This window comes from Coloeus monedula (genome assembly GCF_965178545.1).
Source record: "Coloeus monedula genome assembly, chromosome: 3".
Taxonomy (NCBI): domain Eukaryota; kingdom Metazoa; phylum Chordata; class Aves; order Passeriformes; family Corvidae; genus Coloeus; species Coloeus monedula.
Window position 1 is genome coordinate 80,354,046 of NC_138783.1, and position 17,174 is coordinate 80,371,219.

At 38.1% G+C, this 17,174-nt stretch overlaps 1 protein-coding gene across 1 annotated transcript in view; it reads left to right on the plus strand.

Moving 5' to 3' along the window:
• PCCA (propionyl-CoA carboxylase subunit alpha) overlaps positions 1–17,174 on the plus strand; it is a 275,482-nt gene that overhangs the window by 67,785 nt on the left and 190,523 nt on the right. The window contains exon 7 of the mRNA XM_082277691.1: positions 10,848–10,979. Coding sequence (XP_082133817.1) covers positions 10,848–10,979 — 132 coding nt within the window. The remainder of the gene's footprint in view (positions 1–10,847; positions 10,980–17,174) is intronic.

Sequence of the window (17,174 nt, forward strand, 5' to 3'; positions counted from 1 at the left end):
TGAATCCTAATTAAAAAAAAGTAGAGAGAGTTAATACTGTTCAAGAGTAAATAGTACTTGTGTTTTGAAATGAAGTAGTTAATAGCTTTATCTATTTGTGGCTCAAATGTATTCTTTAATTGATAAGATGGAGTACTTATCGATAAGCAAGGACTCTTTCTTACCTTGCTAACACGTTCAAGCTGGCTTTGTGCAACACTGGCATATTACATTTTAAACTGTTTGAGTTAATGATTAAATAAATGCTGCTTTTACATCAGGCAAAATCTTGTGTGGCCATGCAACTAGTAGAACTATTTTGTGTTGCATGAAAAATGAAATGGCCTTCCTGAGGCTGGATGATCGGGAAGACTAAGATTGCACTTGTTAGTGTTTGCCATTTCCTTTGTGCATACCTGATTTCTTCTCTTTATCTTCGTGTAAGCAGCAGCTATATCCATTGCCAGGATCTAATTGAACTTAATGAAGAAAGAGGTTCTGCTGTTAAGCTTCTGCATTTTCTGCTCTTTGTGCTGCTCATGGTGCTAAAAAGAGATGAGTTAACATAAACCTGAGTAGGCTGTTTAACCTTTTTTCTCATCTGGAAATGTAGATGCAATAACATTTGCAGCTGAAAAGGCTCATTCACAGTTTCTAATGTTTAAGAATGCAAATGAAGCATTTTGTCTTTTCTGTCGCCTGGAGGTGTTAAGCAAGGAAACAGAAAGCGGTTTCTAGGATTAGTTCCACAGATTTCTTTTATCATGTAAAAATCAAGGGTGGTTTCAATGCCATGAAGTGAAGAAAAGCAATATGGAAACCATCCAGAGAAAATTCTTAAGTTTCCGTTTGTTTCTCCCTAAATTTTCTGGGCGTTCGTTTCTACTGATATAGGTGAATACTCAAAACTTTTTCTAGCATACCAGGGCTGAGTTCCTGTGCCTCGGGTGGTGTCTGTGTCGTGTTTCATATATGATAAAGTAATGAATCATTTACAGCGGCATGTCATGCAAACTCCTGTATGTTCAAATTTTATAGTTTATATTTGAGAAATACTTCTGAACTCAGTTAATTCAATATTGTGTTTAGGTTCCAGACAAACATGTAACGTATAGGCCATCTAAAGCCTTAAATTGTTTCAAAGTGAAATTACCAAGTAAAACTTCAGCTTGCTGATCAGATCCAAAGTGAAAACTTGTATGTATAGAACCAGAGAGGTGGTGCTTGTTCTTCTCAGTGTCTTGTGCTTTGAGCCCTTGGGAGAAGCTGACTCTGCTCCTTTCATGTGCAAAGATATGACTGGGAACCATGTCTTCTGCTTATAAGTTACAATATACACTATGAATTTTTGGTAAGGGAGAGTTTTTAATTTCAAAACGCAGAATTAAATCAATGCAAGCACATTTACCCTTTGTTCCTATAATCTATGATAATAATGGTTCACAACTTGTATCTTGTTAAGGATGTTGTCTACAGATCAGTCTGGTTCTTAGTTTTGACTTTGTATATTTATCACTTCTGTGGAACTAAAGAGGAGATGACTTTAAAGTTTATTTTAAAAACTATTTTCCATGCAGCATTAGTGCTTAAGGTGGTGCTGACAGTTTGGATTAATTCTGGCCGCTCCCTGGTGTTTGTGCAGAAGGTTGTGTACCTTTTCTGTGGTGTACACTTTTTTTGGACAGTGGAGTTAAGTTGCCTTGGATTGTTTATACTGGCTCAGCAACTGTGCCTTTTGTTTAAGCTGAGCTTTAGAGTAGTCTAACAAATTGAGTTCTCTCTTTCCACCCCCAGTATTTGAATATACATATACTGCATTTTAAAAAACCTGACTATGCCTATCTCTCTATATATTATATATAGCTATATGCTATTCCTGCGTTCTATTCCTAGCCTGCTTTAAAGAAGGCATGTTTGGGGCCTGGATAAGACCTGTTTCCATTTGGTCCTGCAGAAGTTTGTCTGGCCCTACTGGTAATTGATTAATGGATTTTCATCCCTCTGCATAGTTTAAACTATGCTTCTGAGACAAGTATTAACAGATTCACACAAGGGTTAAATAAATCAGTTAATATTTCTTAGAATGATGGTTTAAAGGCAGTATATTAACACATCTTCCTCCCCATAGTAAAGGTTAAACATGGAAACTGGCATGTGTTGGCTTATTTTCAAGTAAATGAGTGTATTCGAGTTTTCATTTTTTTGGGTATTGCTGCCCAGCAATTATCTTCTTAAGGCAGCAAATTATTTAAAAAAATTTGAAAATGCTTTAGTGTTCTTTAAATTCAATTTTAAGAAGTGAGACAGACTTCTTGCAGATGTGTTCAATTTTAGGTAAAGCCTTTTTATTCTGCTAGCTTTTTCTTTTCAAAGGAAACACTCCCAATGTATTACTTTCTCTTACAATACATAGTCCTGTTTATGACAGTGAGTACAGATATTTAAAGTGGCACAGTGCAGTGTCACAGGTAGTGACATAGCTTATGTGCTAAGTTATGACCTCTACATTGCAGTATGTTTTGGAGCCAACCAACAGTTCAGATTTTGAAGTAGAATTTGGAAGAAGCCATGAGGTCTGACAGGCTGGGCAGCACAGTTCTTTATTACCACTTTCCTTTGCAAGTTGCATCAGGCACTATTACTTTTCCAAATGCCTATTTACATTTTGCTTTTGAGGCTACTTGCTGTCCCAGTCTACCTGCCTTGTGCTTCTGCAGCTCAAGGTGGTTGTAGTAATCCATCTCCTTCCAAAGCTGTCAAAACAAAAGCCAAACCTCTGCAGAAATAACTGCAGTAGCCAAAGGCAGGTGCAGTCAGAGAACAGTAGGATGCTACAGCCCATCCCTGTCTTGCATATCTATCCCTTTTGCTTACACCACATACTGTTTTCACTCTGCCATAAGCCTGTACAGAAGGCTTTAATTTACTTCAGCATGGCTCATTTTGTAAAAATACCCATTCTAATGAGGGATGCTACTTGGAAGTGTTGTCTTTTCTCTCACGTGTGTTTTTGTAAATGTGTGTGCATTGTAAAGATCCTTTGTCTTCAGAAGTTCTGCTTATTTCATTGTAAACAAGATTGGAGGAACTTTTTTTCACTGAGCTGCTGGAGAGTTACTACTCTTGGTGATTCATGACAATACCTAGGCTTTGTACTGTTCAGGCCTTTTCTACGTTAAAATTAATCTGCAGGGAATGAAATTTCTATTTATTGGTACTAAATTTGCAGGGTGATGCCTGGACAAATCACTGGCCACTCCTGCATATGTTCTTATTCTGAGCCTTCAAGATGGTAGCAACAGGGCCCAAGCGCTTGAGCTGAAAGGTTGTTTCTGTGCATCTGTCAGAAAGCTTCGGGGTGATTTTTCATGTCCACCACATTTTATTGTAGCGCATTTTACCGGTTCAGTATTTCCTAGGTTATTGAGTGGATGCTTCTTATTATATATTCTTACAGTAGATTTCCTTGAGGGATTCCTTCCCAATGTTGAATGGACAATTCCTGTATTCTGAAATGTTTTATGTATCCACCTTTTCAACAGGTATCCACCTTTTCAACAGGTGTCAGTGGGCCTGTGTTGGTGGTATTGTTTATTGTGGTGTTTTTTTTTTTTTTCCCCTGTTCTTCTCTGGTAGTACTCCTGAATCTTATCTGTCTTTGGATGTTTCATCTGGATTTTTCTGTTCTGCTTGTTTTCTTTCTAGGTTGTTTATACCTCTGTTGGACCTTCCTTTCCATGGCAGCTCAGCTTTTCAGCCCTGCATTTAGCTCTGCATGTGACTTTGAGGTTTTTTAGCCCAGCTATCTATTCCACTCATCCTTGTGGTGTGCTGCTTATCTGCCCTGCTTTGTATGTGGGTGCAGGCAGCTGCACGTACAGGTCTGTGTCCTTCTGGTGATCTGTGAGCTGTACATGGGAGATTGTATTTGTGGATGATCCAAATTTTTCTGGAACGCTGTGGTTACCAGACTACTTGTGCCTATTCCCTTCTCCTTTGGGTCTGCCTCCTTGACTGTTGTGTGTCAAGAGGGCAGTATGATGGTGAAAGAATTAATCAGCTGCATGTAAGTATTTCATAGTATTTCTGAGTTTCTCTTGTGAAGAAAACTTAAGGGTTAAGACAAAACTGCTTTGAAAACCAGGCCTATGATAAAGTTTCTACTGGAGTTCTTATGTCTGGACCTTCCTTCATAATCTTATTCACCAATAAATTCTTCAGTAAGTGTGGTAATTTGTGCTGCCCACACTTTCTGATCTTGCTGTTACCTCACTGCCACAGAATCTTGTTTCTGTTTCTCTTCTGCCCCATGGTTGTTGGAATACTTAACACCACATGTCTGAGTTGCTTTAAGCAGTGGATTTGATGCTTCAAACTTCAGCCATTCTGTGATTCAAACAGTGCTTCTCAGAGAAGCATCATGTTTGATTTTTAAAATAAACCCTAAAACAGTAATGCAGACTTGACAAGAAGAGCAGGTCAATATGGCAGCAGGCAGCCCCCCTCCAGAGCACCTCAGAGTTTGAGGGTGTGCTATCTTTCCAAAGAAGGTTCTTGTTTTGAGTTGCATGCACCAGGAGCTCGTGGTCCTTCCTTCAGTGCCCATTAAGATTTTCTGTTTAGCTCATTTTGTCTCATGAAAGTGATGGAAAACACTTATTACAAAAAAAAATTAGGCCATTGTCTGCCATGTTGGTCAGCTAAGTCAGCTGAGGAGTGTTTAAGCCTGCTGTTAAGAGAAGGGGGATAGATAGGATTATGGGCAGGCATGTGCAGGAGAGGGAGGAGAGAGAATGAGGGAAAAGGACTTTGGTTGTCTCAGTCACAAGAGCTGTTACTGTCTTCCATAAGTATCACCCTGAGTTTGGGTAATCTTGAAAGTGTCATGTGTAAGTCTGAATTTGAGAACCTACGATTCCGTGGCAGCATGCAACAGATTATTTGGGTTCTCGTGTAAATTTCATGAACTTGTTTAAAACCAGCTCTGTGTTTACATAGAAAAGCTTATTTTCAATAAAGCAGAGCAGCTACAAATGTTTATGAGATCTCTCTATCCTCTCAGCCATTTTTTCCTCAGAAATGGGAAATATTTTCTTAAAACTAGTCATTTCAGGTACTAGGGAATGAACAAGCACAAAGCCTGCATTATTGTCACTGCTTCTGTGTGGTAAGATAGCTATATAGGGGCTCTTGCACCTGGAAAAGCTGTGCACTTGAAGTATGTTTTGCCACATCAGCATGCTGCGAGTGGAAAAATCCCCTCACCGAATGATCCTGAAGGAGAAAACACGAGATTCTTGATAGCAGTGTTTTTGTACATGGCATATCTCTTTGTTGGTTGAAGCTGCTCCTCTTAAGCTGATATTACATGAAGATTCAAATATCTTGGCTCACATGAGGACACCAAGAACTGTGTTTAATTGTCCATAACTACCATAGTAAAAGACAGAGGATAAGTTTTAGTATCATTTGTTTTGTCTAAAGCTGAGTTGGAACTGTTCAATCATTTCCTGCAGCTCCAGGAGGCCTGGCGGCTTTGCCACAGATTCATAAGCCCACAAAAAAGTATAGGTTGCCAAGTATACGTGTGTTAAAGTTATTTATGCGGTTTTCCCTCCTTCATGCTTTCTATCTTTAGTTGTGCTTAGGCTGTCACTGAGGCTGAATCTACTACTTCACACAGTAATTGTGAATATCTGCATTCATAATTTCCAGGAGGAGGTGCAAAGCTCTTCTAGACTAAGTCTCTTCAATTACCTCAGGCCCACAAGAGTTTATCAGATGGGCAGGTCCCTTCCAGATGTTGAGAGTATGGTGACTTACACTAACATAGGTCTGTTTGGCCCACTCTGTTCCCAGAGCAGTCAGATGTTTGGCAGACTGTGACTGCGAAGGTCACAAACTCAATCATGAACTTCGCAAAAGGATGTTCCAAATCCTGCCTTTGCTTGTTGTACTTTACACTGTGTTTAGTTTTTGCTATATTAGGGGTCCTGCATTCCCTGAGGGTACACTAAGGCTTTTGTGTGGCTTAAAAAAAACCAACCACCAAACGAAAAGGAAGAGAGAATAAACTGCTCTCAATTCTTATGGCATGACTGTTAGACCTGTTGTTACTGCTTTCAAAAATAGTGGGCTGTTGGGGAAAACTCTTCAATATCTACTACTTAAGACAGCTAAAATTTAACTTTTTCAGCACAAATATATTATGAAATTGTTCTTTTATAGAATATTCCTTATTGGTTGCCTGTACCTTTGATTATGCAAAATAGAGCAGTGATACATAGGTATCACAGGTATGTTTCTAAACAAAATGCTGGTAAATGTTTATGGCGAAACTTGATGTGTTTTCTGCAGCCAGATAATTAGTCTTCATGGCTGAAATATGCTGCTGAATGTGTGAAAGAGTAACAGAAGTTTTGGAAGAACTTGTTTGATATTAAGTGTGTAAGCTTGTGTATGTACAGCAGACGTTTTGGTACTTGCTGCCACACTGACAAGTCTGTGTGTGAACAGGCATCAGACACTGCAAGTTTTTCTGTTAAGAATTTCACCACTTCTGTCTGTTCGATAAACTAAGGATGCTAATGGTTGAGTGCTGGCAAATCTTTCTGGGAGCTGAAGACGTTGCCACCACATTCTTTCTTATGGTCTGTTTTTGGCATTTTCAGAATTGGGCAGTAGACTTTTGAACAGATTGTTTAGTACATTGGATGAGTGTTGGCAATGAAGACGTTGGGACACTTTTCTGGTGAGGGCTTGAGCAAGCATCTTTGAGTGATGACGTATTAAATCTTACTGTAGCAAGACTTTGTTTAGTAGTGCCTGAAACTGACAAAGTCTTTTTTTTTTGTGTGCTTAACTGAAGTTAGTTGCAAGTCATGTGAGAGAATGCACACCTTTTCTGTGTAAGAGATGGTTAGACACACTTCCTGGAAACCAGCAGAACCTCCTAGGTTTGTTAACTGAGAAATGAGACAACTCTTAAAAAGATTAATTTATTGAAAACAAAAAAAACTGAAAAATTACAGAAATTAGAAAAATATAAAAATTTGGGATCCTATGGCTCGGTAGATGGTATGCCCCAGGAATGCAGGGATTTGAGATCTTCTGGCTGAGACAGCACTAGACCTCAGGTAGAGAAAAAGACTTGCAGTGCTGGGCTTGCTTTTGGCTGGTCCAAAAGTAAAAAAATTACTAAAGGCTTCTTAAAAGGAGTAAGGCTTTGAATGCCCAGCACCGACATCTACCACAGCCAGCCTGCAGAGGAAAAGAGATCCTGCTTTGCTGCCTTGTTGTTTTTATAGTGTCTTTGCTCCGCCCCCAGTCTGCCCACAGCCCACCCCTTCGGTTTAAAGTGATTGGTGCTTTCCCTTTGATGGATCATCTCCGTCCACCAATGGCTCATCGTTGTCAGAGGGGTGGTATTAGTTGAGATAAGGGAGCTGAAATACCTTCATTAAAATTCAGGTTGCCATGGAGCTTGCCTGCAGGGTAAGGGCTATGGGCTAAAAATAGCTGCTGGCTGTTAGAACTGGGGTTTTTTGGCCTTGGAACCAAAGAGCAAGTAAAAACACCTAAAAAAAGCACTAAACTACATCCAACACATCTCAAAACACTTGTAAAAGTATACAGTAAACACAGGAACGGTAACTCTTATGGTGTACCAGTGGTTTGAAGTTTGAAAAGGGGCAAGTTGGTGATTTTTAACTGGGGAATTTTTAACTGGGAAGGGTGCAACTCTTTTAGTAAACTACTTTGAACAATTGAAAACACTGACAATGGAACTGGATTTTTGTACCTGGGCTGATGGGTTAATTTTAAGATTCAATTAAAAAATATTTAGCTCAAAATTAATTAATTAAAGCACTTAATATGCAAAGACCAAGCACAAATAGGGATTTCATATATGACATTAACTTACTCTTGATTTATGGGTCTTGCAGAATGCAGAATCATGTGATCTTGGGTGTCCTGTGGTATCACATTGAGTCGAACTATTTTGTTTCATATTTTGTTGATGGAAGATGGATGTGGTGACTACCCCAGTTGACTGATGTTATGAGGGAATAGCTGGTGGTACTATGCTGCTGCCTGTTTACCATGAAAGGGCTGATCTGTGTAAGGTACAAAGGTTCGAAGCAATTAAAGCGAAAAGGTGCACAGGTAGACCAGTGCAGTTTGTAAATTCTGAGTTACGAAAAGTATACATTAAAAAAGACAAAATGCAGGTTGCACCAGGTGATATTTGCATTAGAGTAATGGGAATCTGCTGCACATCATCTGGGATTTAATTTTTAGTAAGTGTTATTGGCTGTATCCATGTGGAATATTACAGCTCTACAGGATTCATGTAACAAATATGTTCAATGCAGAGATTAACTTCTTGGAATGGCCTGCAGTGTTCCTTCTCAGGTGGTTCATGAATCTCTCCTGAATGGTACTGTTCTCTTCTTATCCAGCTATCTGGACAGGAGCAGGGAATGAACTGGGCACTTTGGAAGTCTATGCCACAAATCAGTGAGATGAGACAGTAGGTCAAGCATGATGTCCCCTATGTGCATTTGGCTGGAAAGTTGCATGCTTGCTGATGCCATGAATGTAATTTCCACCCTCTCCTGTGACCTCCAATTTGAATGAAGATTTTTTACTTTCTGTCTGAACAAAGAGGGGAAAAGAGAAATACTGTAAGAGTGTGGAAGTAGACTGCAATCTGCAAGTCTTGGATGGTCCGTTAGGCTGTTAGGGCAGCAAAAGTTTTGGACCCACTATCTTTACCTCTGGACATCCCATGTTTTTGACAGTGAATTCTGAGAAAAAAGTGAGGAGAGGAAGCAGTATGTGGTGAAGTGGTATTGGTCAGGATGCAAATGCCAGTGTTGTGGCAGAAACTGTGGAAACAAGGTGTTTCCAGGTTAGGAGTGATACAAGAGGGACAGTGTAATCTCCTGTTGTCAAGTATGTAAGCTAACCTTTTCCACAAGGCTTTTTGAGATTGGAATACCGTCTGATGACAGAAGAGAACTCTGCCTTACCTCCAGCTGTATGCAGGTACCTATTTGTGTCTCTTGTTAAGAGAGGAAGAGTTATCAGTTTTCATGTTGTTTCTGAAACAGTCAGCTCCAAACTTTGCGTCACTGTGGTTTCATGCATCAACTCCTTGTTTTGTTTCCCTTCTCCTTTAAAAAGTGAATTTCTTAAAGTGACAAAGGATCTGAACACTAAATAATTACAGATCTGCACCCTTGTTTTGGTCTTCCTATCTCTTCCTTCTTTCTATTGCAGTTTTCCCAACTTCCTAAGACAGTTATTAATCAAGTTGTTAATTCCGGAGTTGCTGAGCTAAGAAGCCCAATGCAGTAGAGAAGAGGTGGGCAGAGATAAACCCCCAGATGGTTCATTGTGAGTCCAAGCTAACAATCCTTTGATGTAGCAGAACTGATGCTCTGCACTTGGTTTGGGTGTCTTTGCACTGAACTTCCTCGTGTGTAATGCTTACTTGATCTTTTCTAGATAATCTCTAGCACCCTGCTAGCTAGGATGGTGGGAAATCATCTACACAGAGCTTCTGCTGTTACACTGGTCCTGCTAGGAAGCTGCTGACAGTGCAAACAGTGACTCCCGAGCATCTTGAGATGTCTCGGCTCCTAGAAGATCGCAAATAGGAGGATGTTTTCCACCTTAAACATGTTTTTCCTGTGTTTTGGGATTGGATCATGTACTGCCATCACATAAATACACAAAGCTTCAACAAACGACTTTTTATTATTAGTGACTGTAACTATATGGTTTGTGCAGCAGAAGTGTGTGTCAGAAAGACAAAATATGACGTAAATTGTGATATAAGAAATTGCTATTTGCCATTTTGTTAGTATTGGTATTAAGTAAGCTGCCCATTGGCTAGAAACAAGTTGTTTTTAGGCATTTTACAGGCGTCTTAGAATTGGGGAGAAGAAAATAAATGTAAAAAAATGTGCAAGGCTTTTTCTTTTTTTTTTTTTAATATTTTTTTTTTGTCCGTACCCCTCTTTCATCCTCTCTTTCCCCCTCCAGTACAAGGAACGTAAAGTTACCTGAAACATGTGTACTTGCTATTGCATTAGTAACTTTCAGTGGATAGTTCTGATAGAATTGCCTTTAACTTACTGGAGTACTGACCTGAAGAGGTTTGAAAAAAATGCCTCTATCTGAATCACCTCGCTGAAGTCTATTGTTGGTATAGAGAAACAGGAGGAAGAAACATGCAGTTCAGTGTTTTACCTACATATTAATGTCGAAGTATTAAAATATTTTATATTAACCTCTTTCCACATTATTATTGGAAAATAATTGCCTGAAAGAATTAGGAAATGTTATTTCACTTATTGCTTTATTTTCAAGATCTTAAATATGTTGAGTAAAAGACTGCATTTTCATTGTGATGTTTCACTGAGGTTTGGTTTTAGGGATGCATGCTAAATAGAATTTCAAACTATGTTATCATTTGGCAAGTGCATCTTTGTAAATCACTTTTGGTTATTTCAGTGGTGAATTAACAAGCCTCTGTTTTCTGAAGGGATATTTCTAACTTTCAGGCTGGAGTACTTCCACTTGCAGCTATTTTTCTCTGGCTAGCTTTTGCTTTATACAGATGCTAATTATAGGGCTTTGAGTCTGTGTGTATACGTAGTTTCACAAGGTCATACGCATTTTTAATGAACTGTGTGAAATATTTATATATTGCTCTGTTAAGTAAAGAGATCACTGTCTTATAAGTCTTTTTGCATTAGTCAGCTCAAAAAGAGAAAAAAGTTAATAGTAATATCTGTGTATAGAAAAGCTGATTTTTATTTTTGTCTCCTAAAGTTTTATCTTCATTGTCTTTGCAGGCATCAGAAGGTGTCACCTTCATTGGACCTGACACACATGCTATTCAAGCTATGGGAGACAAGATTGAAAGCAAACTGTTAGCCAAGAATGCAAAGGTCAACACGATCCCTGGCTTTGATGGAGTAGTCAAGGTGAGAAATCATTTAATTACTGTCTTCCCACTGTAGGAACAGTGTCTAAATCAAAGTACACCCATTGACAGTCTGATGCAGAATCTAATTATAATTTCATCTTCTTTTTCAGTAAAATGTAATTAAAAATGGAGTACAGATTTTTACTAACAAGAGAGCTTTGGAGAAGAGAGAAAGTCCTTGATAATAAATGATGTATTAGGAGTTCTTCAATGGCGTCTCTAAAAATACTTTGCTTTAAATTTAACATGAAGGCAGGTAGATGTGTTAAATGTCAGGTGTGGATTTGACTTATTTGCACATGTTTGCATTTCTCAGGTCTTGTTGGCCAAGATCTTGACAGCTCTGAGTTAAGTGAAGTTTGTTAAACTGTGTGAAGTTTCCATTTTATGGTCTGTTCTCAGGCACATTTCCATATGTTGCAAAATTCAGGGTGAGGATGGAATGGGGGGAAGTTGGTGGCTCTTTATCAGAATCTACAGCTAATATTCTTCATGTGATTGTAGAAGGAATGTCTTTCAACAGTTTAGTAAAAAAATTTTTGTTGTTTCTTTATAGTTTGTAGGGTTAAAGAAAGTGTATCTTTGTTTTTGTTTATTTTGTGCTATAGCAATTGTGTTGGGCTCTTGCAAGCTTTCCTGTGTGTCTTAATATATTTTCTATGTTAATGTCGTTAAATAAGCTTTTGTCTTTTGAAACCTTCATTGTATACAACTAAAACTTGGTGCATTATAAAATGTTGACCTCCTGGGTTGAAATTTTTTGTGCTTGAGATGTCAAATCAGATTTTTTTCAAATGAAATTTGAGTAGAACTTTAAGTTGCTTGAAAAAGCATGTAGTAGCTAAGTTGGATTTTAAACTCCCTCCCAAAACCTGACTAAAAGCAAAAGGTAAATAGAGTACCAACGGGCTAAGCCTCCACAAAATTACCTGGTCCAATGAGGCTGCCTGGAGAACTTGACTAGTGAGAGAGAATGATAAAATCACAAAATAGCTGAGGTCAAAATGCCCAAGGGAATTTTTCAGTACTTGTGATGGAAGTGCATGGTGTATGTAATGACTGGTAGCAGGATATTGCTGCAACATGTAAAAGGGCAAAGACTTCTTTCTTTTCTGGAGGGCTCCATGTGAGTGTTCGGCAGCATTTGTGGCCATGCTGAAGTCTGGGAGTGGCAAATTGGCAAATTTCACGTTTTTGTTGCATGTTTTAGCAATCCCTTGTGTATGTGGTCCTTTAGCACTCATAAGACTTAACAGCAGCCAAGCTGTTGTGCATAACATTCTCTGTTCTGAAATCCTGTTTATTGTTCTAGAAATCCTGAAAGTAACTTCCAGAAAAGTATCCAACTAGGAGATAACTTTGAATTAATCATTTGAACACCACAAAACGTTCTCTAATGCAGCATTAAATACTCAAAATGCTGGTTTTGTCATTGTATCAAGTTAAAACTTATGTAAGGGTCTGTTATTCTGCTAATAAAAAGAAACAAACCTGACAAAGTGGGATAATGGTTAACGAACAGATAGACCCATAACCAGTACAGCTGAGCTGCTTTCTTGTATGCACTTGTTTTGTTGACCTTCAATTACACTGTTTTTGACAATTGTCTGATGTTCCTGACACAAAAAGGAAACTAAAGTGATGTGTTTGGCAATGGGCTATATGCAACAATACCCTTAAAACCAAATTAACTGTAATGAAGGACTGAGTTGACAACTCCAGTCCTCTGCTATTGAAAGGAACTATGTGGTAGTTGCTTAATCCCTAAGTGTCCATATTATATCAATTTCACGTACCTCAGCCCTGCACCAGTTCTGATTGTCTGAAGTGTGTTGATGAAAAAGAGTACATAACAACAACAACAAAAAAACCCAAACCCAAGCCTGCAGTGTGCCTTCCAAATCAGAAAAAGGGAATTCCGCAGACATTGCCAGCATTGTAGTCTCCATCAAAAAGTGGAGTTGCAAATTTTAGGCTAACCAGTGCTTTGATTACCAATTATAGGAAATAAAGCTGCTAATAATTGATAATGTCATACTTGCTATGGATCTAAATATGTGCCTGTGTTTGTTCTCTGATTTCCTTCCTGTGACAATGTCTTTTGCTCAAATGAATACCCAAATAATTAGGTCATACAGGATGCCTGATATTTGGTTAGAGCTTGATATACTATTTTACAAATTCAGACTAAGATAGGAAGGGCAAAGTATGATACCAGCTCTAATCAGAATAGCAACAGACAAAGAACTAGAGACTCTTTAGGATTTCTGCCATTCTGTGGGAGACCTATTTTAGTTACAGTTATGAAGGTTTCAAAATCTTTGAGGGCTCTTTTTCTTGAGAAATAAAAATTTTAAAGGTCTTGGCAAGGAGCTAAGTGTCTGCTTGATGCTTAAGGTGATTAGAGGTGGCTTCAACTTTAAAGTGGAGTCTAGTAAACCTGGAAGAAAAGTGCATTCATGCCTCTGACAATGCCAGAAATTAAGACAGATCTGTTGCATGTATTCTTTCTGGATGAATAGTTAAAGCAAACAGAGTAACAACTTCTAGTGCTTCATTATTCAACTCAGGACTGCACTGAAAATCTTTGTTAGTAGAAGAGTTGTCTGTATCCTTGTTAAAAAGTGCTGCAGATACTTAGGTCCTTAATGAATAAAGGATATTTTTCCTATCTTGTTTATGTTGCTTAGCATTTACACATAGGAGACACTGTAGTTGCTAAGGTTTTGTAATAACACCTTGGAGAAGTTGCATGCAGAAATACTCTGAGTAGAAATTAAATTAGAAATTTAAAAGAAAGAAGCCCTTCAACAGTATACTTAAAGCTGGAAGGATTGAAGTGTGGGTAAACATAAAAGGTGGAAAAGCTCTTAGGTGAGAGAAGAAAGCAGGTTTCAGAAATAAAGCAAAAAGAATTTAGGAATCAGCTCTGGCTGCGAAAACTTGAAGATAGAAGAGGATACAATTATACAGCAAGCAAGGACATTAAAACAATGGTTTCTAGATTTGGCTGAAATAGGTTTTGAAGGTGCAAAAAATATGCTTAGCAAGATAGATAGGTTTAAGCTTAATAATGGAATATTGTGCATTGTTATATAAAGGGATAACAAGCAAGTATTGTATACCACAGATGTACTGCGCTGTTGAGGATCGGTTAAAAGAGTTGTCTGTAAATTTTAGAAGCATGCTAATTGGCTAAGAAGCTTTTAAGAATGCTCTGTAACCAGGAAGTCTCTGGATGCCTGTGACAGCGTGAACTTTGTACCATCTCTGTCTCAACTCTGTATGTGAGACTGATAATGGAATAAAATAATAAAAAGGCTCCTAGAACGCCTGTCCAGGCTCCTGGTCCTGTTTGTTTCCGAAAACGCCGACAAGGAGGATGCTTGGCCTAACAGACACAACTACCTATTCTTGTACTGGCAAATGCTCTAGCTAATATGAAACTGTGGAAAGATGTGGAATGAGAGTTGAGAGGGCAGTTTCACAAAGAGTAATTTTCTTCTCATCCCTGGTTCAGTTTCTCAGTTGGCTGGGGCAAGGGTTATCCAGTCTGCACATGTAAGGAACCAGAGTCTTGTGCTGTTTGCTAGAGAGCCAACAAAAGCATTCAAAGATAATTAGTTTCAAAATGTGTAACTACAATTAGTTTTTTAAAACCTAATCGGGAGGGGTAGTGGTAAAAGATTTTAATCAAAAGAATTAGCATTAATCCATGTGAGCAATGGCTATACTAAAGTTAGGGCTGAGATGATGTATTGACTGTAAACAACTGAAGGGGAGTAAGTGACAAGAACAAAGTGGAGGCCGAATAACGAGAATAAGGATGTGCTGTGGTGAAAAACTGGCAAAGGAATGGCAAGGGAAGAATGATTTTTGTATTGTTTCACGACATACAGCCAGTTTGGTTTTATGGCTGGTAGAACAGGGCTGGATGTAGACCCAGAAGAATAATGTCTGTGTCTACTTAATTTCACTGATGTCAGTAAACACATTAGAGGTCTTCAGCAAGGCTCTGAATTTACTGTAGTTATGTTTTGGGTACCTGTTTTAGCTGAATTCTTGCATTGGGGTATTGGCATTAGGATTGAATGATCACTGTTTTGCTGGAGAGGTTGTGAAGAGGCTGGATATGAACTGGAGGTTCTGCAAGGCTAACACTTTCAGCCATGAAAACTATTATGTGGTTCTTCATAATTAATACAATGTTTCACAGTTCTAGGAGTCTCTTAAACAGCTTTATCCCGGCATTCCCCTACATCAAGACAGTTTTGTTTTTCTGTCTCCACCTGCTGGTACCTGGTTGAGAGAGAGGCATGTACATGAAATTAGGAGGTTATGAATTCTTATGCTAAAGGAGTATTTAATGTCTCTTTAACTTAATGGAATCACCTATTTGTGAAAACACTATGACATGATTTTATAACTCTTAGGATTTTTATTAACTTCTACTATTACTTGAACTTTTTTATTTATACAATAAAAGGTGGTGCTAAAATTATATATTTCTTTACAGTCTCCAGGTTATTTTGGGGAAATGGTAGTGTAGCTAATGTGCTTTTGGAGGAAACAGCAGTAAATCATTGAGGATTTTTGCTTTTAAAAAATAGTTTAAAATGCTTTTAGTACCAGTGTGGTTTTGTATAGTTTGCACATATGGACATGTGTTTTAGGCAGTATAATAGCATTCAGTTTTTGCTCCTCTTGTGCAAATACTGTGTATCTATCATAAGTTTTATGTACCAAAAAGCAAAAATAGCAGTCCTAACTTTTTCTGTTTACTCAAACTGCTTCTGTATTTATGTAATCAGCAAGTGAAATTCATGATATTTTAAATATACAGTCAACATACTTTCTTATGGACAAAGATCAAAAGACTTACCAGAGATTTCAATGTGTCAATTTCTTTCTTTCTTTTTTTTTTTTTTTAATTTTTTTATTAGTTTTCCTCATTAAAGCACAGCAAATTTTTGTTTTCTGGTTCAGAAATGCTCTTTGAAAGCGAAAATTTGAGTATGCGTTGATATTCCCCCCCCCCCCCTCGTATCTTAGAGTTTGGGTTCTAGTATGTTAGAACTGTAAAAGAAACAGATGTTGAAACAGTGTAAATTAATAACTGTGCTGGCAGATAACTAAAGTCTTTTCAAGCCAGAACTAAGACAATTAGTGCTGCTGATACCAATCTGCTTGTTACCTAAAGTTGTTGTATGCATGTATAAAAATACAGTGGCAGTGAAAAGTTCCCCTGTAATGATTTGCAGCTTGTCTTCCTGTGGACTGTAGTGTATCAGTTAGCCACTTGTTTGCAGGTAACTAAGTGAATAAAGATTACCCTGTTTGCTTCCCCCCCTTAATTCTATTTTGCAAATATATGGGTGAATTTGCAAGAGAAAAGAAATGTAAAAGTTTCCTTCTCGACTATAATCGTGGCTCTTCATCAGTCATCACTCTTCCTGCATTTTGTTCAAGAGGCTCTAATTGTCTGCATTTGGCAGGTTTAACACTTCCTGACAGAGAGGCTATTAAGGGGAAGTATTCTCGCATAACTGTCACAGGCAGGAACAAAGAACCTTCAAACTCAATGTGTGGAAACCACTAACATTCTTAAATGACCCTTTTCATGCATTTTATCCCTTTAAGCTAAAATTTGGAGGGTGCAGGGTCATGGAAAGCAGCAAGGTGTAATAAAACAGTAAACTCTTGAGGATTTTTTGGGGGGGAGCAGTGTGAGGGGCAGGGGTTTTTTTTTGCTAGATTTATCTCTTGAGTTAAAAACAATTGTTATTTGGAAAAATCTCATTAACAGATGTGACTGGAGTAAAAAGACTTAAAACTGATGTTGCTTTCAGGACCGCTTTGAACTTAACAAGCACCGATTTGTGGAGCAGACTAGCTAATGAAAGGAAATTAAATTTTCTGACAACTTCCCCTGCCAGCCCCCTTATTCTTCATGGGGCTGTTACTAGGTACTGAAGACTTTTAAAGAGGATTTTGTTTTATTATCGGACATAAATGAACCAGGTATGAACATTTCTTATGTATTTTTTTTTAAAGTTCTGACCTGGGTACTTTTAAAATGGATTGCCTTGAAAGCTTTAAAAATATCAGGTTTCAGTTTAATGTTCATAAGTCAGCCCCCATAGTTTCAGACACAGTTAGCAGCTGGTGGTTTCCAGACATTAATACCTTCTAT